This window comes from Cucurbita maxima, unplaced genomic scaffold (assembly GCF_002738345.1).
Source record: "Cucurbita maxima cultivar Rimu unplaced genomic scaffold, Cmax_1.0 Cma_Scf00028, whole genome shotgun sequence".
NCBI lineage: Eukaryota > Viridiplantae > Streptophyta > Magnoliopsida > Cucurbitales > Cucurbitaceae > Cucurbita > Cucurbita maxima.
The window spans coordinates 2,893,107-2,920,972 of NW_019272044.1; the positions used below are offsets into that span (position 1 = coordinate 2,893,107).

General features: G+C 36.3%; 3 protein-coding genes across 5 annotated transcripts; 2 read left to right on the forward strand and 1 right to left on the reverse strand.

Annotated features, from left to right (window-relative positions):
- Positions 1-3,346: 3,346 nt before the first annotated feature.
- Positions 3,347-5,028, reverse strand: LOC111465182 (short-chain dehydrogenase TIC 32, chloroplastic-like). 2 transcript variants are annotated; one of them, XM_023109498.1, is made up of 7 exons: positions 4,848-5,028; positions 4,532-4,772; positions 4,348-4,427; positions 4,108-4,264; positions 3,945-4,026; positions 3,778-3,865; positions 3,347-3,690 (listed from the first exon to the last, which is right to left on the reverse strand). In XM_023109498.1, the coding sequence occupies exons 1-7, from the start codon at positions 4,963-4,965 to the stop codon at positions 3,452-3,454; spliced, it is 1,005 nt and encodes a 334-aa protein (XP_022965266.1). In that variant the 5' UTR covers positions 4,966-5,028; the 3' UTR covers positions 3,347-3,451. The 2 variants fall into 2 exon arrangements, with proteins under 2 accessions (XP_022965266.1, XP_022965265.1); XM_023109497.1 differs by having other exon boundaries at positions 3,945-4,029.
- An 8,770-nt stretch (positions 5,029-13,798) lies between these two features.
- On the forward strand, positions 13,799-19,098 carry LOC111465216 (transcription factor bHLH157-like). 2 transcript variants are annotated; one of them, XM_023109546.1, is made up of 10 exons: positions 13,799-14,148; positions 14,884-15,001; positions 15,114-15,201; positions 16,186-16,227; positions 16,331-16,390; positions 16,477-17,838; positions 17,918-18,019; positions 18,118-18,273; positions 18,349-18,486; positions 18,582-19,098. In XM_023109546.1, the coding sequence occupies exons 1-10, from the start codon at positions 14,112-14,114 to the stop codon at positions 18,672-18,674; spliced, it is 2,196 nt and encodes a 731-aa protein (XP_022965314.1). In that variant the 5' UTR covers positions 13,799-14,111; the 3' UTR covers positions 18,675-19,098. The 2 variants fall into 2 exon arrangements, with proteins under 2 accessions (XP_022965314.1, XP_022965313.1); XM_023109545.1 differs by having other exon boundaries at positions 13,800-14,148; positions 14,912-15,001.
- A 675-nt stretch (positions 19,099-19,773) lies between these two features.
- On the forward strand, positions 19,774-26,753 carry LOC111465197 (N6-adenosine-methyltransferase MT-A70-like). The gene is made up of 7 exons (XM_023109518.1): positions 19,774-21,024; positions 22,219-22,317; positions 23,584-23,667; positions 23,786-24,141; positions 25,165-25,381; positions 25,487-25,566; positions 26,299-26,753. Exons 1-7 carry the CDS (start codon positions 19,774-19,776, stop codon positions 26,573-26,575), a joined length of 2,364 nt encoding a protein of 787 aa, XP_022965286.1. The 3' UTR covers positions 26,576-26,753.
- Positions 26,754-27,866: the final 1,113 nt, after the last annotated feature.

Consider the following 27,866-nt stretch of genomic DNA (forward strand, 5'->3'; position numbering starts at 1 on the left):
TAACAATCTCATTTCTTGGAGTGCCAAAAAGCAACCTACTGTATCACGCTCCAGCTGTGAATCTGAGTATCGTGCTCTTGCCACAACTGCTGCTGAACTTCTTTGGGTTACGCATATTTTGCATGACCTCAAGGTCCCTATTTCACAGCAGCCCTTACTCTTATGTGACAACAAAAGTGCTATTTTTTTGAGCTCTAATCCTGTTTCTCACAAGCGGGCCAAGCATGTTGAACTAGATTATCATTTCCTTCGAGAACTTGTTATCGCTGGCAAACTTCGTACACAATATGTACCCTCTCATCTCCAAGTTGCTGACATCTTCACAAAGAGTATTTCTCGACCTCTCTTTGAATTTTTCAGATCCAAGCTTCATGTTCGTTCAAATCCGACGCTCAGCTTGCGGGGGGGTGTTAAGGATAGTTGACCGTTCATTAAGGCAAATATCTAGATATTTGCCTTACATTACGGGTTACCATATTTTCTCTTTTACTAAATGCAAATATATTGTATTCATTTATTATTCTTTCCTTTTATCGCTATTTCCTTATTATTTGTAATTTACCTTATTTCTGTATTCTGTAAATGATTATAAATAAGAGAACTCTCACCACCATTTGGGTGTGGTGGATTAATTAAACATTCACAGGTTGTAACCCTATTTTTCAACCTAATAAAAAAATATAAACTTGCAAACTCATCCAAATTTTCATTTATCAAAAATTCAACCCAACTCAAACTAAAAAATATATATATATAATTCAAATGTAAATTCATCCTTATAAATAAAAATTCATTTCTCAGGTATACTGACAAAATTGTTTGCTTTATTTCTAAATTTATAGAAATGAAAAATAAAAAAATATATTAAAACAAATCATGATTGGATCTACAATATTAAAAGAAAACGTCAAATATTATGGCTAAAAAGTAATATACACACACATATATATAGTGCCAGAAATTTGGTCCATACGAGGTGTGAATGTTTGATTAATCCACCACACCTAAATGGTGTGAAAGTTATCTTATTTATAATCAAATAAATTACAAGGATATGAAAATAGTAATAAATGGAAATAACAATAAATGGAAAGATACCTATGATAATAAGGCAAATATTAGATATTTGCCTTATAATAAAATATCAAATATAATATATATGGTAAACTATAATTTATTACTAAATATCCTTAACACGAGGGAATCAGTTGGTTTATAGAAATAGAAAGGGTAAAATGTGAAAATTTTTACTCCTTGGTTAATATAATAACCATTATTATTTATAATACTATTTTCTCTAGTGGGCCCTCGCTTCATTCTACTCCACCGCCCCTTTAAATGCTCTAATCTATCTAACTGCAATTTGCTATTCCCCTACCTCACCCCACCACCACCAACACCTTTAATTATTTAATGATCCTACTCTTTAAAGTAATGTGTTTTTTTATTTATCAAAAAGCCTAATAATAACTTCCCTTCCCACTACTTTTATTCTTTATTGTTACTCAACTTTTTCTGTATTCTCATTATATGTATGCACTCCTATGTTCGTACCAGCTTTATGCATTTATTTTTATGCTTTTATTATTTAATAAACCTAATATATTAAATCAATCCATCAAACTTCAATTATAAAAGCTTCACAACCCAATACCCAATAATTATTTATGGCTTAAACTATATATTATCTCCTCAAATCTATATAATCTTTGAAATTCTATATATATACAAAATAAGGATAACATCTCTATCAGTTCATGATATATATATATATATATATATATATTTTGTGAAACTAATAGGAGTATACACGGATTGGGTTGCACAAATATAGGAGGTTTAGATTATTTTAGTTGAACCAACAATAAAAAAATATCAACCTACAAACAAATCTGAATTTTCTTATTTAAAAAAAAAAAAAAAAAAACTTAACCTATTCTTTTAGTTTGAATTAATAGGTTTTTTACCTCTAGAAACTAAAAGTAAAATTTAAAAGTTTTTGTCTAAATAGAATAATATCAAATTATTGTTAGTTTTTTTTTTTTTTTTTTTAAAAAAAAGAATGTTTGGTCAGCTGTTGCTAATATGAATAAACGAAATAAAAATTGGAAGTTTGGATAATATACAACACGCAGCATCAAAAGAAGAAAAGTTTGAATTAAAAGTTGAGAATCCGTATAAAGTGAATGGAATTGGAACAAAAAAGGTTAATATTATGATTATCAACACCAATATTCCAAAAGTTGTACTAGGCTTTATCTCAAGTCCATCTCATTGTACTACCTTTGAAGGTACATTTTTCAAATATCCTATATTTTTACTACAACCTATATCTTAATTAAATTGAGCAGACCTTAATGTTAGGTATTTCAATCCATGTCTTTTCTAAATAAATCTTTTATTATGATCAAAGTTTAATTTTGGTATTTATCCATCAAACAAAAAATTATTGTTCTTGTTATTATTCTTGGTTAACAATATGCATCCCATTTGCATTTATTATTGTCAATGTGGTCCATAAGACGATGACTCTTGGAAGGGCACAGAATTTTTCTGGTGATTGAAAGGGTAGTGATTTTATTCAACTTCAAGCTTAGTTTTCAACTTGTGATGTCTTACGGTCCTTTTACTCGAGTTTAATATATTGTGGTTGGAATCCTAACTAGAATTTGCAACAATACCTAAACATTCAGGTTTCTATCAATTGTGTCCTTAAATTTTTAAAAGTGTCTTATAAATCTCTACACTTTCAATTTAGAAAATTGATCAAATTTTTTGAAACTTATTAATTTTATAATTTTAGAAGTTAAGGACCAAATAAATATAAATCAAAATTTAGAGATTAAATTTATAATTAATATTTTTCTTATTATTTATTTTATTAAAAGTGGTCTGGTCTCTTGGCTGGCCTAAGTCCATTTAGTTGGGTTGGTTTACTGAGGAACCATTCAATTCAAGGTGGCCTATATTGTTGGGCCCATTTATTAATTTTTTATATAATTTTTTAGTTTTTGATTGGTTGACTTAGTAAACCTAACAAAATTTTACAAAAATAAAATAAAACTACTTCAAATATTTTTAAAAAAATTGCCTTAGCTTTTACAAATATTTAAGTGTGGAAAATACTAATTTATAAATTAGACACATAAAAGCAGTATTAATATAAGCTTAATTTTTTAAAAAAATTATAAATTAAATTATTATAAAACTATAACCTTCGATTGAAGGTTTCAATTATAAGGTTTCAATTATATCTCGATTTTATCTCTTTTTGTCATATCATTACCCGATGATTAGACAATTATCTCTAAAAATGAATTCAATATAATCTTTTAAGCATTTAATATTTTTTTTATTTGATTCCAATTTAAACTATTTTTTTTATAAAGATAATTATTTATTTGAACTCAATTATATCAAGGAACAAAATCCAATTGATTCATGGTTGAGATTAGGGTTGAGGCTTACCGGTTAGTGTGGAGACGATGGTTTCAGAGGCAGACCATAGGCCTTCAGCCAAATGCGCGGATTTCGTTTTGCATTCGCAACTTCCTTGGTCGTTGCAATCCGCGAAGTATTTTCCGTTCACATTTTCCACGTTCCGATTCGTGGCTACGTAACAACTTGTTGCTGCACCTTCAGGAATTATCTTCAACAACCTTGATTTGGACGCCATGTAGAAAATCAAATCTGCATTCTCATTGAATTAATTATCTGTAAACGCTTTTTAGATCGATTAGTCTCCATGCAGGAGCTTAATTGTTCGGTAGTTCGTACCTGTGACGAAGCCTTCACGTTCTCTGTTCAAATTGGTTTTCACAACGCCTGGATGAACACAGTTTACCGTAACATTCGCCTTCATTTCCTGTTTCGATTGTGTCAAAATCCAACGCGGACGTGAAATCATTCAATGAAAATACCATGAATATGATGTATTGAAGAACCTGGAGTTTGTGTGCGAGTTGAACAGTGTGCAAGACATTTGCGAGCTTGGAGAATGCGTAAGCCCGTGTCGAATCGTACACTCTGCTGCGAGTGAATATTACCGTCGCTATGATCAAACCGCCAGTAATGCATAAGCGAGGGGAAATTAATCATTATTCGTACCTGTTTTTCTGGCTTATCTGGCCGAGATATTCGAATATGTCGCCCGAAAACCAGCTATGGATGTTGGACGTCACATTCACTATTCGGCCTTGGACTCCTGTCGATTTGGCGGTTTCTATCATCCTATTCAATAGAAGTTTCGTCAAGAGAAAATGACCTGCATCATCGGTTCGGTCAATAATGGTAGAAGGCCTCGTGATTAAAGGAGATTAAAATAAAATTGTTCTGTAATGTTCTTGCCAAGATAATTTGTAGCGAAAGTCATCTCAATTCCGTCTTCAGAAAGCGCATGTTCGTAACAGAACCTGCCTGCGTTATTTCTGAAAAATAGAACGAAACTGAGTTTTAGTTTCTTCGGTAAATTAAATATCGTGTGATCATTCGATACAACAGAGTGAATTAGTGACGTGTTTGAGTGAATTACATGAGAAGATTAAGAGGCAAATTTAAGGACTCGAAATTGGAGACGAAGTTCACGACGGATTTCACAGAGCTAAGATCGAGAGCCATAACCGTGATTCGTGAACGATCAAAACAATTCGATTCCGATACGATTCTCGCCTTCGCTTCCTCAGCGGCTTTTAGATTTCGAGCCGGAATGATGATCCTTACACCGCGCTTGGCCAAGACTCTCGCTGTCTCCTCTCCGATTCCCGACGTCGCTCCTGCTCCAAAATTAGTTAGCGAGTGAGAATCTAATGAAATGTAATGAAATCAGAATCAAAATTCGGAAAAACAACCTGTGACTATGGCGGTGATGGAGTTCATACAAGATTCACTGACTTCTTCGGCGGTGGATTTGGAGCCGTAGCCGCTTGCTCCAGCGGAACCGACGAGGTACTTGAACATTTCAAGCATGGAAATGGAAGAGGGCGAGACTTGGAGGAGACGTTTTGAATTTGGTTTGGGGAATACGAAATTGTGAAATTAAAGAAAATAATATTAATTAATTATTTTAGGGAAAATAGAAGCGAATCCACCTCGATTAACTATAATTAGTTTTTTCTGTTTTGGTGTTTAGTGTAATAAAAAACAAAAATAAGACAAATATATCATATTTGGTTTGACACGTTTATACACGTAATCTATCATACTCCAAATAATCCATCTACCTTATTATTCTTAATTTCATTCTATATTTGCTAAATATTTATAACACACCCTTAAAGTCATCCCGATATTAGTAACTAAAGATGTTTACTTAATCTCTTAGGTCGTTCCCGGGAAGATTTGCCCCGAACTAGTTAGAAAATTACTGTTTAAACGGAAAACGAAGGAGATAATGGAGAGAAATTTCTTCTCGTTAGCTGAATGGGAATGAAAATTGAGATTATATTCTCGATCCTTCCTGCCAAATTCCAACCATGCTTCACCCCATCTCATATATATATAGTTGTAGAATTACATGTTTTAGTATTGAAAATTATATTTTTACTTAAAGAAATAATATTTGATTTATTTGGATGTTGTTAAATTTTTAAATGAAAATTATATTAAAAAATAGAAATCTTTCATTAAAAAAAATGGTTTGAAATGAATACTTTTTTGAAAAAATATTTTAAAAAATGAGAAAAAAATTGTGGGAAACTAAACCGTGAATTTTTCATTGGAAAATTCCGCTCTAATTTTCGTAAAAATAAATGAAAAATTTTCCCGTTCCATACTTTTTTAAGAAATATAAGAGAGTGACGGAAAGAACGTTAGAAACAAAATAAAATAAAATAAATAAATAAATAAAAAAAGCATTTTACACCGGGCCTAGCCCAAAATGTTATGAAAATTAGCCCACTTCTAGTTAGATTAACCGAATGATTCAAGAATTATGATACTTAGATTTTTCGGACTAAAAATCTCAACTCGAGAGCTCAATTCCATTAATTTCTTCACCAATTTGAAATTTAAGTCTTCACGAGTTAACTGAACGTTAGGAAACCATATTCTTCTATACCGTCCTTATGTTATATAATCGAAAAATATTATTCAATAAGGTCACCATAACGTAACTAACTCTCGAAAGTAGATTAAAAAAATATGTATATTTCCGAACAACTACTCGACATAAATTTGTAACACTCTCCCATATCCAATAATGTAATTTTTTTTATTACTATGGTAATTTTCTCGAATAATTTCTTACGAACCCGAGTCGTAAAGGAGGGCAATTATGTAAATTTGCCTCGTAGGCCCATGTTGTTCTAAAAGCCCATTGAATGTGGAATTAAAAAATAAATAAATTAGAAAACGTTGAGGAAAAGGACAAAAAGAAGAGGAGATGACGTCATAAAAAACATCATTATTCCCTAAAAGAAAAAAAAAATGAAACTGACAGCACATCATTCCGCGCGTCTCTTATGTCACGGCAATATTATTATAATAGTAATTATAATTAGAATAATCATGATGGATGGCGTGGCAGTAGGATACTCATGGGGACCACAGGTGGTCCAGTAGGCCGGCCCACACTCGAACACTCTTCTGAACCGCCCCCTTCTTTGTCACCTAAATAACCGGCATTTCTTCCCCCCCTCAAAATTACCGCCTCCTTCTCTCTCTCTCATTTCACACGAACAATTTTCTTTTTTATTTTATTTTAAATCGTCTAAATTATAAAAAAATAAACTAAAAAATAAAAATTATATATGAAATGACGTGGCAATAATTTAGTTTTTTAAGAAATATTTAATTTTTCATAAACATTTTAATAAATTCACTAAAATAGATATTTTAATAAATTTAAAATTTAAAAGGAAAAATAGACCTTATAATTGAAAAATAAAAATCAGATTTAAACTTTTTAAAAGTTTTCGATATCATTTGGAATTAAATTTTTCCATAAAGACAAAAAGGTTTGAATTAATTCAGATTTTAATGATGCTGACCAAAAATAAATGTCCCTTTTAATTTGAAATGATGGTTTTTTTCTATTTTCGTATAATTTAATTAGTTAAAATAATATATATTATCGAATAAAATATGTCTAGCGTATCCAGTGTCTGACTCTAATATCATTTGTAACCGTCCAAGCTCACTGCTAGCATATATTGTCCACTTCAGCCCGTTACGTATCGTCGTCAAACTCACGATTTTAAAACACATCCACTAGAGAGATGGGGGGATTACCTTAACTCTTACTCATTTGTCTCAACGCACCACACCTTATCGTGTCACATACAAAATTATCAAATATTGTAAGATCCAACATTGGTTGGAAAGGGGAACGAATCATTCTTTATAAGAGTGTAAAAACCTCTCCCTACTAGTTGTGTTTTAAAATTGTGAGACTGACGGTGATACGTAACTGACCAAAGTGAATAATATCTACTAGCGGTGGGCTTGGGCTGTTACACGTCAAATTTATGAACCGACTCGAGTCTAGGTCAATCAGTTAAGACAATATAGATTCTCGAGTAAAAAGTTTGATGCCCTAATTTTCATCTGCACGTATTATTAAACCGAAAAAAAAAATCCGACTTAGTGGGAGAAGTGGTCCAAAAGAGAGGATGTGGGAGAAATAGAATATAGTAGTGATTAGGGCTTTTTGTTACTAAAGGTAGGGAAGGGCCACACATGGTTTTGGTTTGTTTTGGATTGATGTGGTGTGTGGAAAATGGTGGCCTCCTTCTACAAACCCTAGATTGCAAGGAATGAGACCACATTTACGATAGTGACAAAATGGTCGGTATATCATAATTATCTCAATGGTTAATGAATCATCGACCTGATTCTCACAAAAATAAACGAAAATTTTCACAGAAATAAGGATTAAAATAGGAGGCGTGGACGAGGTCATTCACGGGTCTCAGAATTGAAACTTGGCTCTGATATCATTTGTAACAGTCCACGTCCACCACTAGCAGATATTGTCCGTTTTGACTAGTTACATATCGTCGTTAGCCTCAAGATTTTAAAACACGTTTACTCGAAAAAAATTTCTACACTCTTATAAAAAATGCTTCTTATAAACGGTGTAGTGTGTTTGAGCTCGAATGAAATATATAAAAAATAATAAATGTGAATGGAAGGCAAGCAAGCATTCTTTGTCTTGAATTGTCAGCTTTTTCTTCCATTAAAGACATTAGATTCCTTTTGCAATTATATATATATATATATATATATATATATATATATATTCTACAACATTCTACACTATTTCTTCAACTTCAAGATACCCCATATGGCCATTTTCAATTATTTATTTCCCATTATTTGTCAATTTTTTAATTAAAAAATTATAATTTAGGTTGTGAAAATGATTGCTCATTTTAAATTATTTTTATTTATATATCTAAGATTTTCCAAAATTTTAACGGTCATGAAGTTATGTTTGTATTTTAGACGTAATCCAATTGTTCATGAGTTATATATATATTTTAAAATTAATAATAAATTATTCAAATAACTTCATAATTCAACTCGTACAGGTTGAGTTAGGTTGACCGAATATTTTGGGTCATTAGATTTTTTAAATATCTCAATGTATCTTCGACACATACATTTGTTACTAGTTAATAATTATGAGAAGATGCTTATAAGATGCATGGACGAGCCCATGGACAAGAAAAATACGTGCTACTAGGTCGAGTGCATCTTTGTACATAAGTACCGATAGGCGTGCATGCTTTTTTAATGTTATTATACCTTTGGCATTGTTACCTCTTAGCACACTAATATGCACTTGATTTTACCAAAATCATACAACTATATACTTGTCACTTTTCTTACCATTTTCTCCCCATTTTCCTTTTAACTCAAGGGCTTGTATGTTATGCAATAAAGATGTAAACGAATTGGGGTTCGTGCAAAATGGCTAGGATCGATAGTCGTTGCAAAGACAGTACACGATGTGACAATATAAGAAAAATTATTTACGGTTTGATTTGTGTGAAGTCAGTTCAATTTGTGCATAGTTTAGTAGATAAAACATCTGTTACCATTTTAAAAGTCCATGATTAGTATAATCAGCTCGTTTTCACATTAAAATTGGACATTACTTTAACCCGAGACCAAAAAAAAAATTGAATTCATGTATGATATGGAGCGTTTTGTAGTAGGTGCTAAAGAAAAAGGCAAAAAGTAAGCCAAAATGAGGCAAACAAAGCATTGATAAAAATAAAGTAAAGATGGGTTGAAATAAGGCAAAATGGAGCAAGCTTTTAAAGCTTAACAACATGAAAATAAAATCCAAGAGTGTTTTAGAATTGAATGCAAAAAGGTGGAGTTGACCTCATTTGCATGATGAAGCTTGTAATGTATGGAGGGGACAACATTATGCTCTCTTTTTTTCCCTTTAACCCTAAAATAGAGATATCGGGAGAGAGAAAGTTACATCATAATAACCGTTGGATGTAAATTCTAAAATTTGCATATCCTGTAATAATATTATCGGATGCATACTCGAGATACTTTTATAGTTTCTCTCCCGTGCATCCAACAGTGCAAAATTACTAGACATGAATATTTTGTCAGCTTGCTCGAGTAAATTCTCGAGAGAAATTCACACTACATATCAATCATTTCTTCCATGGACCAACCCTAGTTCCTTATGCACATTGTGGTAACTCGCTCGAGTAATTTCTCGAGAGAAATTCAAGTTATTTCACAATCATATTCTTTTATGGACCAACCCTAGCTCCTTATGCACATTGTGGCAACTTGCTCGAGTAATTTCTAGAGAGAAATTTACGTTATTTCTCAATCATATTCTTCTATGGACTCACTCTAGCTCTTTATGCACATTGTGGTAACCTGCTCGAGTAATTTCTCGAGAGAAATTCACGCAATTTCTCAATCATATTCTTCCATGGACCAACCCTAGCTTTTTATGCACATTGTGGCAACCTGCTCGAGTAATTTCTCAATCATATTCTTCCATGGACCAACCCTAGCTCGTTAGGCATGTTGTGGCAACCTACTCGAGTAAATTATCGAGAGAAATTCACGCTATGGACCAACCCTAGCTCGTTATGCATGTTGTGGCAACCTGCTCGAGTAAATTCTCGAGAGAAATTCATGTTATGGATCAATCCTAGCTCCTTATACACATTGTGACAACCTGCTCGAGTAAATTCTCGTGAGAAATTCACACTATAGACCAACCCTAGCTCCTTATGCACATTGTGGCAACCTGCTCGAGTAATTTCTCGAGAGAAATTCATGCTATTTCTCGATCCTATTCTTTCGTAGACAACCCCTAGCTCCTTTATCCCTTTTACCATTCTCAATCACTTTTTCTCTCTCTCCCTATTTCAAACCCAAAAACAAAGGGAGTGGGATTGATTTCATTATATATAAAGTTGGGTGAGATAACATAAATGATTAAAATGCTATCTACCAATTGAACAAAATGAGTATGTTTTATTAAGTGTGTAAGCATCACCCATCATCCCCTCATTCCTTCTTAATCATTTGTTTCCACTTTTTACATTCCCTCCTACCTAGCTACCCCTCTATTTATTCTATTTTATACGGTTTTTTTTTTTTTTTTTTTTTTTTTACGGGATAGAAAGCTGACGTGGCACTTAATTTTGGGATGGGACTCAAAGTTGACGGTTGATTCCAACCTATTCTGCCTACGCCAAGACATATGCGCTACGCCTACCCTTTCACCTCTCTTTTCCCTTTTCCCCTTGTGAAAAATATTAACCCAATGTGAAGTTATAATTATTTGATTAATTACTATGTTTCTGTGAAATTTAAATAGTGTTTATTAGCTTGAAAATTGTTAGTAAAGAATTACACATTAGCTAATTTAAGAAATTATCATGACTTTATAAGTACATCAACACGTTAGTCTAAGACTTTTTGAAAAAACCAAAACAAAATTTATAAGAATTTATGCTCAAAATGAATAATATTAAAGTTTTCGATTTCTGGATAGAAATAAAATTNGAGACCCATATGCCTAAATCAGTTAAACTTTGTAGAAATCAAAGAAAGTCGGGAATTGTCGGAGACATTTTGAATCAAAGTAGGAACAAGTCGAGTACTACGACCACATAGGGGAAGCTTTGCTTCTACACAACTTTCTTCTTCTTCACTTCTTTTCTTTCTAGCTACTAGCTTCTCGAGTGGGTGACTTGTAGGGTTTTGTGAGATTCCCATCAGTTGGGGAGGAGAACGAAACACCCTTTATAAGAGTGTGAAAACTTCTCTCTAGTAGACACGCTCTAAAAGCCTTGAAAAGAAGTCTAAAAGAAAAAGCCCTAAAAGAACCATATCTACTGGTAGTGGTGTTGAATGATTCGTAAAATTTTTATTTTTTACATTAATTAAAATAAAATTAAAAAAAAGGGAGATGTTTATATAGTAAGCATGCATGGGAAAAGAAGATCAACAAGCTTTTAATATTTTAATAATCAAAAGAAATCTAATTGAAAATCTAAAATTGAGATTACAACTAAAAATTATAATTAACATTAATCATATCAAAAATAAAAAAACATTTTTTTAATTAAAAAAAAGAGAAAAAAAAAATTAAAATGATTTATGAGAGAAGAAAGTCGTGTGGGAGTGGAGGTAGGTGGATGGTCAAACCGCATATTAAAATTAAAATTATTATTATTTTATTTTTGAATTAATTTTCCTTTATTTTTAACTTTTTAATCTCGTTTTAAATATTTTAGTTTGGAGCGGTAGAAATTGCATTTTAAAATAAGTTTGATAATAAAACTAATTAATTCTCTCTCAATTAAGCTAGTCGTCTGTCTGTTAGACGAACACGACTCTCCACAATGGTATGATATTGTCCACTTTAAGCATAAGTTCTCGTGGCTTTGTTTTGGGCTTCCCAAAAGGCCTCATTCCAATGAAGAGTGTATTCTTAGATTATAAACCCATGACCATTCCTTAAATTAACCGATGTGGGACTTTCATCATCCAACACTATCTTTGATGATTTACTCGAGAGTTAGCTGAGAATATTCTCGTCTAAGCTGGGGGAGTGTGTCAAGTACTAGCCACTTTGGCATCAACTTTAAGGGAAACATGATGTCAACTCTTCATCATACTTGAACCTGTAATCTAAGCGGACTACCATATAACACGTACGTGTATTGCCGTGCTAGACGAGTGTCTCGGGCAAGAGTGATCTCGATCTACATAAAATAATAATAATTTAAGGGAATTAATTGGGAATGGTAATAATTTAAATTGGCTCGAGGTGGAATTATTTATAATATATAATAGAGTTTTCAGATTTAAGTCACTGTAGAAGGGAACTGAGGACTGCCAGGTGGGACCCGACATCCGTGGTCCCCACCTGCCTTCGCTGCCTTTCATGCTACTCATCTCATCGCTTCATCATTCACTTCCCGAGATTGTGGGACCCACTTTTCCTTCCCGGAATATTCTCTTCTTTCTCCTTCTTCTTCTTCCATTCACTTTTTTATTTTATTTTTCTCAAATAAAAATATATTTTACTTTTAATTAAAAATAATAATTTTAATAAATAGATATTTTTTAGCTCACCGCTAACCTATGGTCGTCCATTTTATGTTTTTCGTGAATGGCCTAATATTCTCGCTAGCACACCGCATAGTGTATAGCCCAGATATCATATGTAAAAGCTCAATCTTACCTCTAACGAATGTTGTCTGCTTTGACTTTCTTGAGAGCTCAGTGTCGACCTACAGTCCGATATCTGACTTTGATGTCTTTTTTTAATTTTAAAAAGTATTAAATTATAGAAATATAATAAAGATAAACTATAATTATTATTCTAAAATTAATATGCAATGACCATGGACATTCAAAATGGGATAGCAATGATTAATGCGACAATTAATGATGTTTGTAATAATTATTTTTAATTAAAATTTTAAAATCTTGAATTAACCCCAAAATCATCAACTTTTATTCGATGGTTAAATATGAAATCAATTAATTTCATATATTTTAATGTATTATTATTTCTTACCTTTTGATGAATCATTAAAAATTAATGTAATATATTTTCTTATATCAAATTATCACAAAAAAAAAAAAAAAAAGTATTTATTAAACAATGTTATTATAGGAATATTCAATCATTTTCATACTGAAATATTCCTATATTTTAATATTAGATAATTATTGCAATTTTTTTATAGAGAATTTCATTACATTTATTTATTAATTAAAAAAATATTGTTGTTTAATTTTTTTTTTTAAAAAGTAACATTATTATCTTTAACTTTTACCGAAAAAAATAAAAAAATTTATTACAGTCAATATGGACGAAAATTTTATATTATCTCCGAATTTTTATTTATTTTATTTTTTTTAAATTTAAGAATATTAATATTACTTCTAAAAATTCGTGAATATTTTTGAAAATTTTTAAAAAAATTAAAATGTCTTTTTAAGTTTAAAAAGAAATTTAAGAGTATTTATTGAAATTTAGAGAGAGAGCTTCTTTCATTTAAAATTAAAATTAATGGTAATTTTTTTTTTTGAATTATGTTTAAAGTTATGATATTTTTTTTAGTTTAAAATATTATTTAAATAAAAAAATTCAAATATATATTTTAAATAAAATACAAAATACTATTTTTATAAATTAGTTACCACTTTAAAATTTTATTACAAAGTGGGGACCACGGGCACCGGGTATAGCCGGTTAAAAGGGCAAAAAAAAAAAAAAAAAAAAAGAGCGAGAAAAAAGTGGGGGAAAGAGCATTTGAAGACAAATTTTGGGAAACAATCAAAAGCGAAAGATCTGTGTGTTTCCTTTGCTCCTCTTCCATTTTTCATTCTCTCTTTTTGTCCTTTCATCACTAACAAAATCACACAATCTCAAACCCATTTTCTTGTTCATATAAAACCACCCTTCTCCCCTTTCAATCCCCCTCTTCCATTTCTCTCCGCCATTTTTGGTTCTTGGAGGACCGAGTTTGTGTTCTTGTTCGTGGGTTCGAATCTGAATGACCTTATCTGGCCTCTACTGATTTTGGTTTTTTCAAATCCAATGGCTGAAACTGAGTTAGGTTCTGTTCTTAATCGCATTTGCAGCACTAACCACTGGTCCTATGGCGTTTTTTGGTGCTTTGATCGAAGAAACTCCATGTAAGCTTCTCTTCCATTCTTTTCCTTGGAGATTTGCTTCTGTTCTTCTGAGTATGCTTTGATCTTTCTATTTAAGAACACTAATGGAACTTATCCGCTAAATCTGTATATAGATATGTATTTGGTTCTTTTGTTCTTGATTTTCAAAAGTAAGCTTATGAACAGTTACTATTGTTGCTGTTTACTTTGTACGAATGTTTTCAAAATTGAAGTGAAGCTTTGAAAACTAAGGAAAACAGTTTTTATAACTTGTTTTTGTTTAGGATTCAAATGTTTTCTTAAGAAGGATGAAACGCTCGAACAAAATTATGATTAAACAAGCACAATTTACGGGTTGTCGAGTTTATGAACTCAAAGTTGACTATATAACAAGTTTCTATTGACCTGGATTTTGTTGCATTGAATGAATATGACTTTTAGATCGTGTGTTCGAACGTCTATGATGACTACATTCCTACTTAATGTCGATAGGTGTTTAGTTGTGTGCTAATTTTCAAGCTTGCTAATGGGGGAGAAGATTAAGAATGTGTAAAAAAAGTCGAATATGTTCGAACGTTTACGATGACTTCGTTCCTACTTAATATCAATAGTCGACTCGCTGTGTGCTAATTTTCGAGCTTGCTAATGGGGAAGAAGATTAAGTATATGCGTAAAAAAGTCGAATATACTGTAAATTATCAACGTAGAATCGTTTTCAGGTCTAGTGGTGATGTTACAACACTATGCTTACCATAGGCTGTGTTGTTGGTGTATATGCATATAGGGTGTTGACTTTGGAGGATATTTGGTATGAAGAGCAAGTGGGGCTGGTGGCTGCTAATATGCTTCAACAAGTTCACATGCTTGGTGAAGGGTAAGCTAAGCTTTCTATTCTTTCATGATATATGAGTGTGTTTCTTTTGTTTGTTTTGCTGAAGCTGAAGGTTGAAAATTTTTGTTTCGTTTTCATTTGGCTGCTTTATCAGAGCTATTGGCACGGCTGCTTTCACTGGGAAGCACCGGTGGATGTTTTCCGATGCTTCGTTTGGTGAATTGCATTCCTCTATGTTTGAGGTACTTGTTTGTTTCCCGTATTTTTAGTTCAATAAGTGAGGGTGGAGATTCAAGCTTTTAATGTGAGATCCCACATTGGTTGGAGAGAGAGAACGAAACATTTCTTGTAAGGGTGTGGAAATCTCTCCCTAGTAGACGCGTTTTAGAATCGTGAAGCGGATGATGATACGTAACAAGTCAAAGCCAACAATATCTGCCCGCGGTGGGCTTGGACTGTTACAAATAGTATTAGAGCCAGGCACCGATTGGTGTGCCAGCGAGGATGCTGGACCCCCAAGAAGGGTGGATTGTGAGATCCCACATCGGTTAGAAAGGAGAACAAAACAGTCCTTATAAGGGTGTGGAAACATCTCCATAGTAGATGCGTTTTAAAATTGTGAGGGTGATGATGATACGTAACAGGGTCAAAGTAGACAATATCTGTTAGCGGTGGAGCTTGGGTTGTTACAAATGGTATCAGAGCCAATCACAGAGTGGTGTGCCAATGAGGACGCTGGCTCCAAAGGGGGGTGGATTGTGAGATCCTACATTGGTTGGAGAGGAGAATGAAGCATACCTTAGAAGGGTGTGGAAATCTTTCCCTAACACATACGTTTTAAAACCGTGAGATTGACGGCGATGCGTAACCGGTCAAAGCGGGCAATATCTATTAGTGGTGGAGCTTGGGTTATTACAAATGGTATCAGAGCGGTGTCCAGCGAGGACGTTGGGCTCCCAAGGGGGGTGGATTGTAAGATCCATATCAGTTGGAGAGGAGAACGAAACATACCTCTCCCTAACAGACGCGTTTTAAAACCGTGAGGCTGATGACGATACGTAACGGGTCAAAGTGGACAATATCTATTAGCGGTGGGGCTTGGGGTGTTATAATTTATTACGCATTAAACAAAACAAATATCTCCATATCTAGCATATTAATTGAGGAAAGAAGATTCTCTTCAACTTCATACACCATTGATTGGAGATCTGTTTCTATTTTTCTAGGATAATCTGGAGTTTCAACAACAATTTTCCTGTGGGATAAAGGTATGCCTGTTTATTTCTTGTTGATGCATTACAAAAACAAGATTATATGTTTCTGTTTCGATGAACATTTCATTGTTGGCTTACATGATCGTGTCGATTACAGACCGTTGCAGTAATTCCTGTTCATCCACACGGAGTGATACAGCTTGGCTCTACCCATAAGGTCATAATATAATCATACTGAGAATGTTTCTAATTCTGTTGATTTGGTTAAGCTGGGATTGAATAGTTTTGTTCTTTTTGCTGCAGATCTGGGAAAGTTTCGAGTTCTTGGCCGATGCAAAGAGATCATTATGTCAAGTGATTAATGGTGGCAGACGTGTACAAGAGAAAACTATGCCCATGTCTTCGAGCGCCGATATTTTTCACTTTAACGAGCTTTTCACGTCCTTCATCATGTCTTCGAATTCTGATGATTGGAGTCTCGGTGCCGTGCATAATAACAGCCGTACAGATTTTGCAGGGAAATCTTATGCTTCAATTGATAAACAACCAGCCGTGTTGGCTTCATCCGAGCCGATGCCAACGTCCAACATTAGAGAACAAGATGCTCAATATCCAAGCTATTCGGATGCTGATATGCTTGACTCGTGCAGAAACTTGGTCGAATATGGACACCATAGCTTGAGAATTGCAACAGTCTCAAGTGGAACGGGTTCTCTCTGTATGGATAATGTTCAGCAGTCGGCTCGGTTTCCCGTGATTGAAGGCGAACTCGTGGAAAGCATGACTAGCCGACCTGACTTCTGTGATGAGCATCTTTCTGAAGATTTTACAATGGATCTCCCGGACATCTCGCTCATTGACGATCTATTTCAATGGTTTGATTCTTCACCAGAAAACGGAACGAATGGAGCAACAACAGCAGTGAACGATAACCTTCCACAGTCCACAGGAATTTCGACATTGTCGTCTAATTTGGTTGAAGCTTGTAAGTTCGTTGACGGTTCGAGCAAAACCTCCGTTGTTTCTGCTCGAAGTTGTATAACTAATGCATCACAATCCAGCGAACAAGATAACAGAATCATAACACAGGGTGCAAAAGATAGGCTGTTTGATAGTTTGGGGTTAGGCACAGAAGCTCATGAGAGTTACTCAGGTGGGTGCAACAGTATGTCTACGTGCAGCTCGAAGTTAGCCATCGGGTCAACGGATCTTCCTCGAAAGAGATTATTTTGGGAGTTGGGAATCGAAGAGCTTTTAGATGGTCGAAGCAACACGAGCTCGACGACTAAATCAAGTGTTGAGAATCATCAATCAATTGCCTCAAGAAGGTCAAAGATGGAAAGATCGTTGTTCGAAACTAATCCGATCCAATTACTCGACCCTTGCACCAATGTGAATCCGACACAATCTTCGGGCACAGCTGATCATTTCCCATGTAAGAAAGAAGCTACATTGAAGTCACCGGTAAGTTCGTGGATTGATGACAGCTATAGCACCAATATTGGAGGCTCCATCCTAGAACTATCTCGTAAGAGCGAGGAGCCCGTGAAGACTTGTAAGAAGAGGGCAAGACCTGGAGAGAGTAACCGTCCCCGACCGAAGGATCGACAACAGATCCAAGATCGGCTCAAAGAGTTGAGAGGAATTATCCCTAGTGGTGCAAAGGTATGAATCTAGTTCATATTTGCAATTGAGCATTGTTCAAATGCAGCATTTGATATCATAATTTTGATTGATGAAACAGTGTAGCATCGACTCGTTGTTGGATCGGACTATCAAATACATGCTTTTCTTACAAAGTGTTACGAAATACGCAGACAAGCTTAAAGAAACTCACGAACCAAAGGTCAATATTTGATTCTCGTTCCTCGCTATTTTCTCATAAGTTTACATCTAACCGTTGACTAACCCGAGTCAAATTTTTGTGATGGATCCAAATCACAGTTAATCGACCAAGATGATGGGGTGGCTGTAAATGACAAATGCACCACGGAGAGAGGTGGTGGCGGGGTTACTTGGGCGTATAAAGTGGGAACGACACCGATCGTTTGCCCGGTTATCGTCGAAGACCTTAGTTCACCTGGTCAAATGCTGATCGAGGTAGGGAAACTGAGAGTCTCCTTGTGCTGAATTGTAGAATCCTCTTTTTGATGTGGTTCTATCGGTGTTTGTTAGATGCTATGTGAGGAAAGAGGCTTCTTTCTCGAGATAGCCGACATGATTCGTGGCTATGGATTGACGATTTTGAAAGGCATGATGGAAGTCCGAGAGGACAAGATATGGGCACAGTTTGTTGTCGAGGTGAAGCTAAATGTAAGAAACCGAGACTGAATTGCGAGTTCGTATTCTACTTCAAACAAACCCTCTTCAATAAGTTCTAATCAATGTTGAATAACTTTTTGTTGCAGACTAACCAGAGTATTACAAGGATAAATGTGTTCTTGTCCCTCATGGAGCTCCTACAACAAACAAACATTAGTGGAGCTGAATTAGCTAGTTAGTAGTAATAGCGATGGATCGAAATGGAGAACAAAGAACGAAGAGCAGTGGAATTGAATTAGGTAGTTAGTAGTAATAGCGATGGATCGAAGTAGAGAACGAAGAACAAAGAATGGAGAACGAAGAACGAGGAACGGAGAATGGAGAACGGAGAACGAAGAACAAACAGGTCTTTGAAATCTGAGTAGGAACTCGATCATAAGTAGTTGGATGGTTACGACTATGGTATAGTAGAAAGTGAATGTGCATAGATGAAGAGTGTAGGTAGCATTTTCATAGGTCAAATCTAATCTTTTTGGTTTGAATAATTATTAAGTGAGCAATGAGTGTTTCTGAGGATGTTGATGTATAGTTACTCTGTCGATGCGGAGACTAATAATAGATATATGATGTATTACTCTCATTTGAAGCTTAGGTTAAAACGTATCAAATTAGTTTAAGTGTTGACAATATCTACTAGAGATGGGCTCGAATTATTACAAAGGATATTTAGTGTGTTGATGAGGACACGATAAATTGTGAGATCTTATATCGGTTATAGAAGAGAACAAAACATTACTTATTGTAAAACCTTTCCAACAGACTCCTTTTAAAACCTTGGATTGACAACAATACTGGATAAAACAGACCATATCTATAGCCGGTGATCTTGGTCTGATCTGTTATACTAAATTAATAAAATACTATCAAACTTTACCTTTTAGCTAAAAATAATTTTAAATTTTCAAAAATTTGAATATTACAGGATTAACTTATCCTAAATTAATAAAATACTATTAAACTTTAAAGATACTTTTAAATTTTCATTTTATCTAAAATAATTAAAAATATTACGTTTTCAAAATATTTTTTATGATTTTTCTAATTTTTATTAATTTAATATATTTTTTAAAATAGTTTGAAAAATAAATTATTTCGTTAGTTTATATTTTTTTTTTAAAAAAAGCAAAGTTTTATTTCTTAATTTATATTAAAAAAAAAATAATAATTGGGTTAATTTTCCCTCCTCCTCCGTCTCTTCCGTCTCTCCCGGCTGCGAAAAACCCAAATCTCTAACAATTTGTTGTCGTCTGTTGTTCCATTCGATTGGAGCTGAGAAACATGGAATCCCAATCAGAAGCCATGGGAGACAGCATTGCGACCATCAAAGACAGGCGTCAACAGCTCGAAGCTCGCATTCTAGCCCAACACTCGAACCAGTTGGAGCTCCTCTCTTCTCTTGAAGCACTGGTTCCTGATCTCGTTTCTTCCCTCGACCTCTCTCTCAAGGTTGTAACCTCCTTCAATGGCCGCCCCTTTGCTCCTACACCAGCTCTTCCTGAACCCAAAAACAAACCCTCTAAATACCCTTTGGTGGCTACTAACTCTATGCCCCACAAAACCCGCCTTAATCCTCTTTCTTCTGGAGAAGCGAAACCCGGGATTCAGAAGAACCAAAATGCAAAGGCGTTCCCGGAATCGAATTCCGATCGGAAGCGAGCTCGCCAAACGGATGGCGGGAAGTTTTCGATGGATGATAGTGGAAACCCTTTGTCGGTTGTGCGGTCGATGGTGGCGGTTAGTTTACTCGAACGGGTGCCTTTTACGGCGATTGATTCTTCGACGGTGTTGAGGAAATTGGAGAATGATCAGAAGGCTACGGCGGCGGAGAAGGCGGCGTTGAGGGAATTAGGTGGCGATTCTGGTGCGATACTGGCGGTGGAGATGGCTTTGAGGTCGATGGCGGAGGATTGCGGTGGGGTTGAGTTGGAGGAGTTTGTGGTGAGTGGGAAGTCTCGAGTTATGGTGTTGGGGATTGATCGAACTCGGCTCATGAAGGAACTGCCTGAGAGTGCTAATTTTCAATTGCAGGAATCGAGCTTGGGAGAGGGGAATTCGAGCCATAAACAGAATCAGCAAGTGGTGGGCGGCGGCGGTGGCGGTGGTGGTGGTGGTGTGGATGTTCTTGGCGGCGTGTTTGGGATGGGAGGGCCGATGCCAAGGCCAATACCGGAGATGTGGATGGGGCATGGAGACCCCAATATGCAGGGACTGACACACATGTTTCCGGCGAGTGGACCAGCAGGTGCAATGGCAGGGGCAAGGGGTGCGCCTAGGATGATGGGAATGATGGGGATGGCTCGAGGGATGGGACTCCCACCATTGCACAGACCATTGATGGGGCCAAATGTGGCCATGGCTGGCCCCATTTCAATGCCGCAGAAGCTTAAAACTGAAGAGGATGAACTGAAAGATCTCGAGGCCTTGTTGAGCAAGAAGTCTTTTAAAGAAATACAAAAGTCTAAGACTGGTGAGGAGCTTTTGGACCTCATTCACCGGCCAACTGCTAGGGAAACTGCTGTGGCTTCAAAGGTATATAGATTTTGCTTTAGAAGTCATTGGTTTTGAGCGCATATTAAAAAGCATGATGTAAATGTAACCACCATAGCCCACCGCTAATAGATGTTCTCTTTCCCTTTCAAGCTTTCCCTCAAGATTTTTAAAACGTATCTGCTAGGGAGAGGTTTCCACACCCTTTTAAAGAATGTTCTGTTCCCCTTACCAACTGATGTGAGATCTCACAATCCACCCCCACCTTTGGGGCCCAACATCCTGGCTGACACTCATTTCTCTTTTCAGTCGATGTAGGATCTCACAATCCACCCCCTTCGAGACCCAACGTCCTCACTGGCACACCGTCGGGTGTCCACCCCCCCTTCGGAGCTCAACGTTCTCGTTGGCACACCGCCCGATGTTTGGCTCTGATACCATTTATAATGGCCCAAGCCCACCGCTAGTAGATATTGTCTTCTTTAGGCTTTCTCTTTCAAGCTTCCCCTCAAGGTTTTTAAAACACGTTTGCTAAAGAAAGGTTTCCACACCCTTATAAAGAATGTTTTGTTCCCCTCATGCAACCGATGTGAGATCTCACAATCCACCCCCTTCAGGGCCCAGCGTCCTTGTTGCACTCGTTCCTCTCTCCAATCGATGTGAGATCTCACAATCCACTCCCCTTCGGGGCCCAACATCCTCGTTGGCACAGTTTTGAGTGTCCACACCCCTTCGGGGCTTAGCGTCTTCATTGGCTCATAGGTCAATGTCTGGCTTTGATACCATTTATATTGGTCCAATCCCAACGCTAGTAGATATTGTCCTCTTTAGACTTTTCCTTTCGAGCTTCCCCACAAGGTTTTTAAAACGTGTTGGCTAGAAAGAGGTTTCCACACCTTTATAAAGAATGCTTTGCTTCTCCTCTCCAATCGATGTGAGATCTCACCGTAAATCTGGTTTTCTGTTGCATGGATTCAAGTTTTTGTGATAGAAATCCCTCGTTTTAAGCACATAGACATTGCTGTAAAGTATGATGTAAATCTTGGTTCATGGATTCCAAATTTCTATGTTCTTATCATTTATGTTAGAGAAGTCCTTGGTTTTAAGCCCCCTCCCAAGCACACATAATGGAGTGAGAGGAGCAACCTTTATCATTTACTGCTAATTGATGCCTTTCACCATCCTCACTAGCTTTCCTTCTAATAAATCTTCACTCTCTATTAATTGTTGCTCCAGTTTAAAACTAAAGGTGGTTCGCAACTGAAGGAATACTGCTCATCCTTGACAAAAGAGGACTGTCGGCGTCAATCTGGCTCGTTTATCGCATGCGAGAAGGTTCGTACAAATATTTCCTTATAATAGAAACATGTTTCCATAATTCCAAGTTTTTGATTCAGGGTGGAGCTGTTCTGATCTTTATTCTCAAATTATTGCTGTGAATGCTGATTTTTTTTATTTGTTTTTATTAAGAAAAGGATTTGATCATTAGAAAAGTGGTTTATATAATTGCACTTCCCTTTGTAAAGGATGCTTATGATTGAAACTAGTTTGCATTTTGACCAGAAATGAAAGGAAAACAATATAGGAGCATTTTTTTTTTATCCCAATTCATTGATTTCTGAATCCAAGTGTTATTTATATCATCCGAGTGTTCCCAAGTGCACCACGAGCGGATATTGTCCTCTTTGGACTTTCTCTTAAAGAGATTCTCCTCAAAGTTTTAAAACATGTCTACTAGGGAGAGGTTTCCACACCCTTATAAGGAATGTTTCGTTTCCCTCTCCAACCTATGTGGGATCTCACAATCCACCCCTCTTGGAGGCCCAATGTCTTTGCTAGCACACCACCCGACGTCTGTCTTTGATACCATTTGTAATCGCCTAAGCCCACCACTAGAAAATATTGTTCTATTTGGGCTTTCCTTTCCCTTCAAAGGCTTCCCCTCAAAATTTTAAAACGTGTCTACTAGGAAGAGGTTTCCACACCCTTATAAGGAATGCTTTGTTTCCCTCTCCAACCTACGTGGGATCTCACAATCCACCTCTCTTGGAGGCTTAACGTCTTCGCAAGCACATCGCCCGGTGTCTGTCTCTAATACCATTTGTAACAACCTGAACCCACCACTAGTAGATATGGTTCTCTTTGGGCTTTCTCTTAGAGTGCTTCCTCTTAAAATTTTAAAACGTGTCTACTAGGGAGAGGTTTCCACGCCCTTATAAGGAATGCTTCGTTCTCACATCAACCCCCCAACCCCCTTATATGACATATATTCCTCAAGCCAGTTGAAGTCGTTCCAGTAAGCATAGTGGGATGAAACGTGTGGTTCAACTTTAGTTGCCTATTTATGCCCATTAGCGAACTGACTCTTTGAAATAAACTCCAATACTCCTTCGTGCGGTGCCACGAACTACTTGTTTAAGCTAATGGGTTGCAGTAAATTTAATTATATCAATACTTTTATCATCTTGTCTCCATACGTGGGAAAAAGTAATTGTTCTTATTTAAGTATGAATTCTCCAACTTATTTCACCATGTTAAAATGTTTGACCCGTCCTAAACGAATAGATTAGTCTCTCTAATTATTTCCTAAATATTTTGCAGGTTCATTTTCGGCGAATAATTGCTCCACATACAGACATTAATCTGGGTGACTGCTCTTTTCTTGATACTTGTCGGCACATGAAGGTAAATATTTATTTCATATGGATCATATGGCAATGAAATATCAATACCACGCAATGTTTGGGGACATAGATTTATTGATCAATGTGTTAACGATAAAGCTACATTGCATTCTTCCCAGACATGCAAGTATGTTCATTACGAGCTCGATCCAATTCAAGATGTGCCACCGATGCTGATGGGAGCTGGATCTATATCTATTCCCAAACCGCTAAAGCCTCAACGAGCTGAATATTGTTCCGAAGTGGAACTTGGTGAATCGCAATGGATTAACTGTGATATTCGTAATTTTAGAATGGATATTTTGGGGCAATTTGGAGTGATTATGGCTGATCCACCCTGGGATATCCATATGGAATTGCCTTACGGGACAATGGCGGATGACGAAATGCGCAATCTTAACGTTCCTGCATTACAGACTGATGGTTTGATTTTTCTTTGGGTCACTGGACGTGCAATGGAGCTTGGAAGAGAATGGTAGGTTCTCACTTCTTATTGTTGTCGGCTATAATAATTCCTGTTTGATATGTTCTCTCTGATCTTGCTCGATATATAGCCCCTTCAGGGATGTTCGATCTGGTTCAATTTACATACATATATTGCAATAACCCAAGCCCACGGCTAGCGGATATTGTCTCTTTGGGCTTTCCCTTTTGGGTTTTCCTTCAAGGCTTTAAAACACGTCTGCTAGGGAAAGGTTTCCACACCCTTATCTTATAAAGGGGTTCCGTTCTCCTCCCCAACCGATGTGGGATATCACAATCCACCACCCCCTTTCAGGACCCAGCGTCCTGGCACATTGTAACTCCACCCCCCTTCGGGGCCAGCATCCTTATTGGCACACCGCCTCATGTCTACCCCCTTCGGGGAACAGCCTCCTCACTAGCACATCGCCTGGTGTTTGGCTCTGATACCATTTGTAACGACTCAAGCCCTACCACTAGTAGATATTGTCTTCTTTGGGCTTTTCCTCAAGGCTTTAAAACGCGTCTGCTAGGGAAAGGTTTCCACACCCGTATAAAGGGTGTTTTGTTCTCCTCCCCAACCGATGTGGGATATCATAATCCACTCCCTTTTAGGGCCCAAAGTCCTTGTTGGCACTTGTTCCTTTCTCCAATCGATGTGCGACTCCACAAATCCACCCCCCTTCTGGGCCAGCGTCCTTACTGGCACACTGCCTCGTGTCTACCCCTTTCGGGGAACAACCGTCTCACTGACACATCGCTCGGTGTCTGGCTCTGATATCATTTGTAACGACTTAAGCCCCACCGCTAGCAAATATTGTCTTCTTTGGGCTTTCCCTCGAGGCTTTAAAACGCGTCTGCTAGGGAACAGTTTCTACACCCTTATAAATGGTGTTTCGTTCTCTCCCCAACCGATGTAGGATATCAAATATATCTATACATTAAAGAATATATTCTTTCTGAACAATCATTAATGTGTTTATGCTGAATTTTTATATTTAATTTGGTTCACAAGCATATAACCTTGCCTTTGCAGTTTAGAACTATGGGGATACAAGCGTGTTGAGGAGCTTATATGGGTTAAGACAAATCAGCTTCAAAGAATTATTAGAACAGGGCGGACAGGCCATTGGCTCAATCATAGTAAGGAGCATTGCCTTGTTGGAATAAAGGGTAACCCAGAAGTTAACAGGAATATTGATACAGATGTTGTTGTTGCCGAGGTTCGGGAAACAAGTCGTAAACCGGATGAGGTCAGTATACTATCTCTTGCAATACTCATCTATCGGTTTTTTAATCCAAAAGTTCACGAGTTAGAAATATTGAGGTTTATACTTTATAATTACGCGTCATTGCAGATGTACCCTTTGCTTGAGAGGATAAGTCCAAGAACAAGGAAGCTAGAATTGTTTGCTCGGATGCACAACACTCATGCGGGGTATATTTCATTTATATTATCGTTACCATATTTTTCCTTTCGTAGACGCTTCAAATGTGTATCTTTCAAGAGATGGAACTATAGCGATCGCAGGCATTATGTTCTCAAAAAACTCATGAATTCCTTGTCTATACACGTACTCGTTCACATTCCACAAATGCATTTACAAATTGGTGGCTGTTGGTGATATTTGTGAGATCTCACGTTGGTTGGAGAGAGGAACAAAACATTTTTTATAAGGGTGTGGAAACCTCTCCCTAGCAAACGCGTTTTAAAAACCTTGAGGGGAATCCCGAAAGGAAAATCCCAAAGAGGATAATATATGCTAGCGGTGGGCTTGGGCTATTACTAATGGTATCAAAGCCACACATCGGGCGATGTGCCAGCTAAGAGGCTAAACCCCGAAGGGGGTGGATTGGCAGGGTCCCACATTGATTGGAGAAAGGAACGAGTGTCAGCGAAGACGCTGGGCCCCAAAGGAAGGTGGATTGTGAGATCTCACATTGGTTGGGGAGGAGAACAAAACAATCCTTATAAGGGTGTGAGAACCTCTTTTTAGCAAACGCGTTTTAAAAACCTTGAGGGGAATTCCAAAGAGAACAATATATACTAGCGGTGAGCTTGAACTGTTATAATAAATGTTTCTGCTTCGAGTTCGAACTCGATCATATCATTGCTACTTAAACTTGCACATCTTGATGATCATGGTCCTTTGTTGAATCGTTTTTTCAGTTGGATATCTCTTGGCAATCAATTGAGTGGAGCTCGATTGGTTGATGAAGGACTAAGAGCAAGGTTCAAGGCTGCATATCCAAACGTGGAGGTCCAACCGGCGTCCCCTCCAAGGGCTCCAATGGAAATGGACTCTGGGGCTGCCCAACTCAGGAGCCCCTTTGCAGTATCAGAACCAAAGCCAGCATATGGGGACCCTACAATTCCTGAGGTACCATATGCAGCCGCAGGTACCCCAGATAAAGCCATGACAGTAGGAGTTGACACGGGTAACTGAATCAAAACCACCACTAATTTATAACTACATCAGCTTTTGCCTCGTTTCTGTATCATTTTGTTGTAGTTTTGAAATGAGAAGTAAGATGTTAGGTGATATAGTTTTGTATAAGATTAGAGAATTTTGTCATCTTCCAATTAAATTGGAATTATTCTAAAAGTTTTAATATTCTCATAAATGTTAAATTGTCGAGCATAGTTGTATTAGAATTCGCCTAAGATAGGTTGGTTCGGATTGTTTCGATGTAACAGCCCAAGCCCATTTCAAGCCCACTACTGATGGATATTGTCCGTCACATAGTTGTCAGTCTTACAATTTTAAAACGTGTCTATTAGGAAGAGCTTTCTACACGCTTATAAGGAAACGTTCCTCTTCTATAAGAGATATGAGATCTCACAATCCGTTATGGGGCCTAGCGTACTCACGATCTACCTCTTTGGGGGCTTATTAACCTTGCTAACACATATTGAGCACAATCTACTCTATGGGCCTAGCGCCTTCATAGTCCACTTCCTTGGGAGTTTAGCATCCTCACTGACACACATCAACCATAATCCACCCTAAGGCTTAGCACCCTCATAATCTACCTCCTTGGTGCCTAGTGTCCTTGTTGATATACTGCTTGGTGTCTTGACTTTGATATCATTTGTAACCGTTCAAACTCACTACTTATAGATATTGTTCGCTTTGGTCTGTTACGTGTCGTCGTTAGCTTCATGATTTTAAAAACAAGTATGTTAAGGAAGAAGTTTTCACACCTTTGTAAGAAATGTTTTGTTATCTTCTCGACATGGGATCTCAAAATCATTTTTTTTTTTTTAATAAAAGTAAAATGCTAATTTGTAAAATACTTATTTATTTTTAAATATGTAATTAAGATAAGTAACTCAATTTATCCATTTTTCAAGGCCGATGTTACTATAGTTCATTGGCGATACGAACTCGCACACAAGAGTAAATGAGGTTGCTCAATCGAAAATCATGCCCGACCCTGATCAAGGGCCTAATTTAGATTGATAAGAATGAAACTTAAGGTCTAAGGATCTGGAAAGGAATGATCTTCTCGAGGTCTAAAAGATCTACTCCTAATCGAGAAATACAGGAATGAGTTTTCATTTCTCCTTGGAATGGAGTATATTTAAAATAGATAAATATATATATATATATATATATATATATATATATATATATTTATTTAAGAGTGATGGGAGTATATAATTAAAAAAATAGTTATAAAATCAAATAAAAAAATGTAATATGTATTGTAAAAAAAAAAAAAAAAAAAAAAATA

Coding starts and splice junctions, on each gene's coding strand:
- LOC111465182 (XM_023109497.1), bottom strand. CDS start 4,965: ATGCTTGAAATGTTCAAGTACCTCGTCGGTTCCGCTGGAGCAAGCGGC. Junction 4,773..4,847: donor CATCACCGCCATAGTCACAG/GTTGTTTTTCCG, acceptor ATTTTGGAGCAG/GAGCGACGTCGGGAATCGGA. Junction 3,691..3,777: donor ACGTGAAGGCTTCGTCACAG/GTACGAACTACC, acceptor ATGAGAATGCAG/ATTTGATTTTCTACATGGCG.
- LOC111465216 (XM_023109545.1), top strand. CDS start 14,051: ATGGCTGAAACTGAGTTAGGTTCTGTTCTTAATCGCATTTGCAGCACT. Junction 15,202..16,185: donor TGCATTCCTCTATGTTTGAG/GTACTTGTTTGT, acceptor CTATTTTTCTAG/GATAATCTGGAGTTTCAACA. Junction 18,020..18,117: donor AAGAAACTCACGAACCAAAG/GTCAATATTTGA, acceptor TCCAAATCACAG/TTAATCGACCAAGATGATGG.
- LOC111465197 (XM_023109518.1), top strand. CDS start 19,774: ATGGAATCCCAATCAGAAGCCATGGGAGACAGCATTGCGACCATCAAA. Junction 25,382..25,486: donor CAAGTCGTAAACCGGATGAG/GTCAGTATACTA, acceptor GCGTCATTGCAG/ATGTACCCTTTGCTTGAGAG. Junction 25,567..26,298: donor ATGCACAACACTCATGCGGG/GTATATTTCATT, acceptor TCGTTTTTTCAG/TTGGATATCTCTTGGCAATC.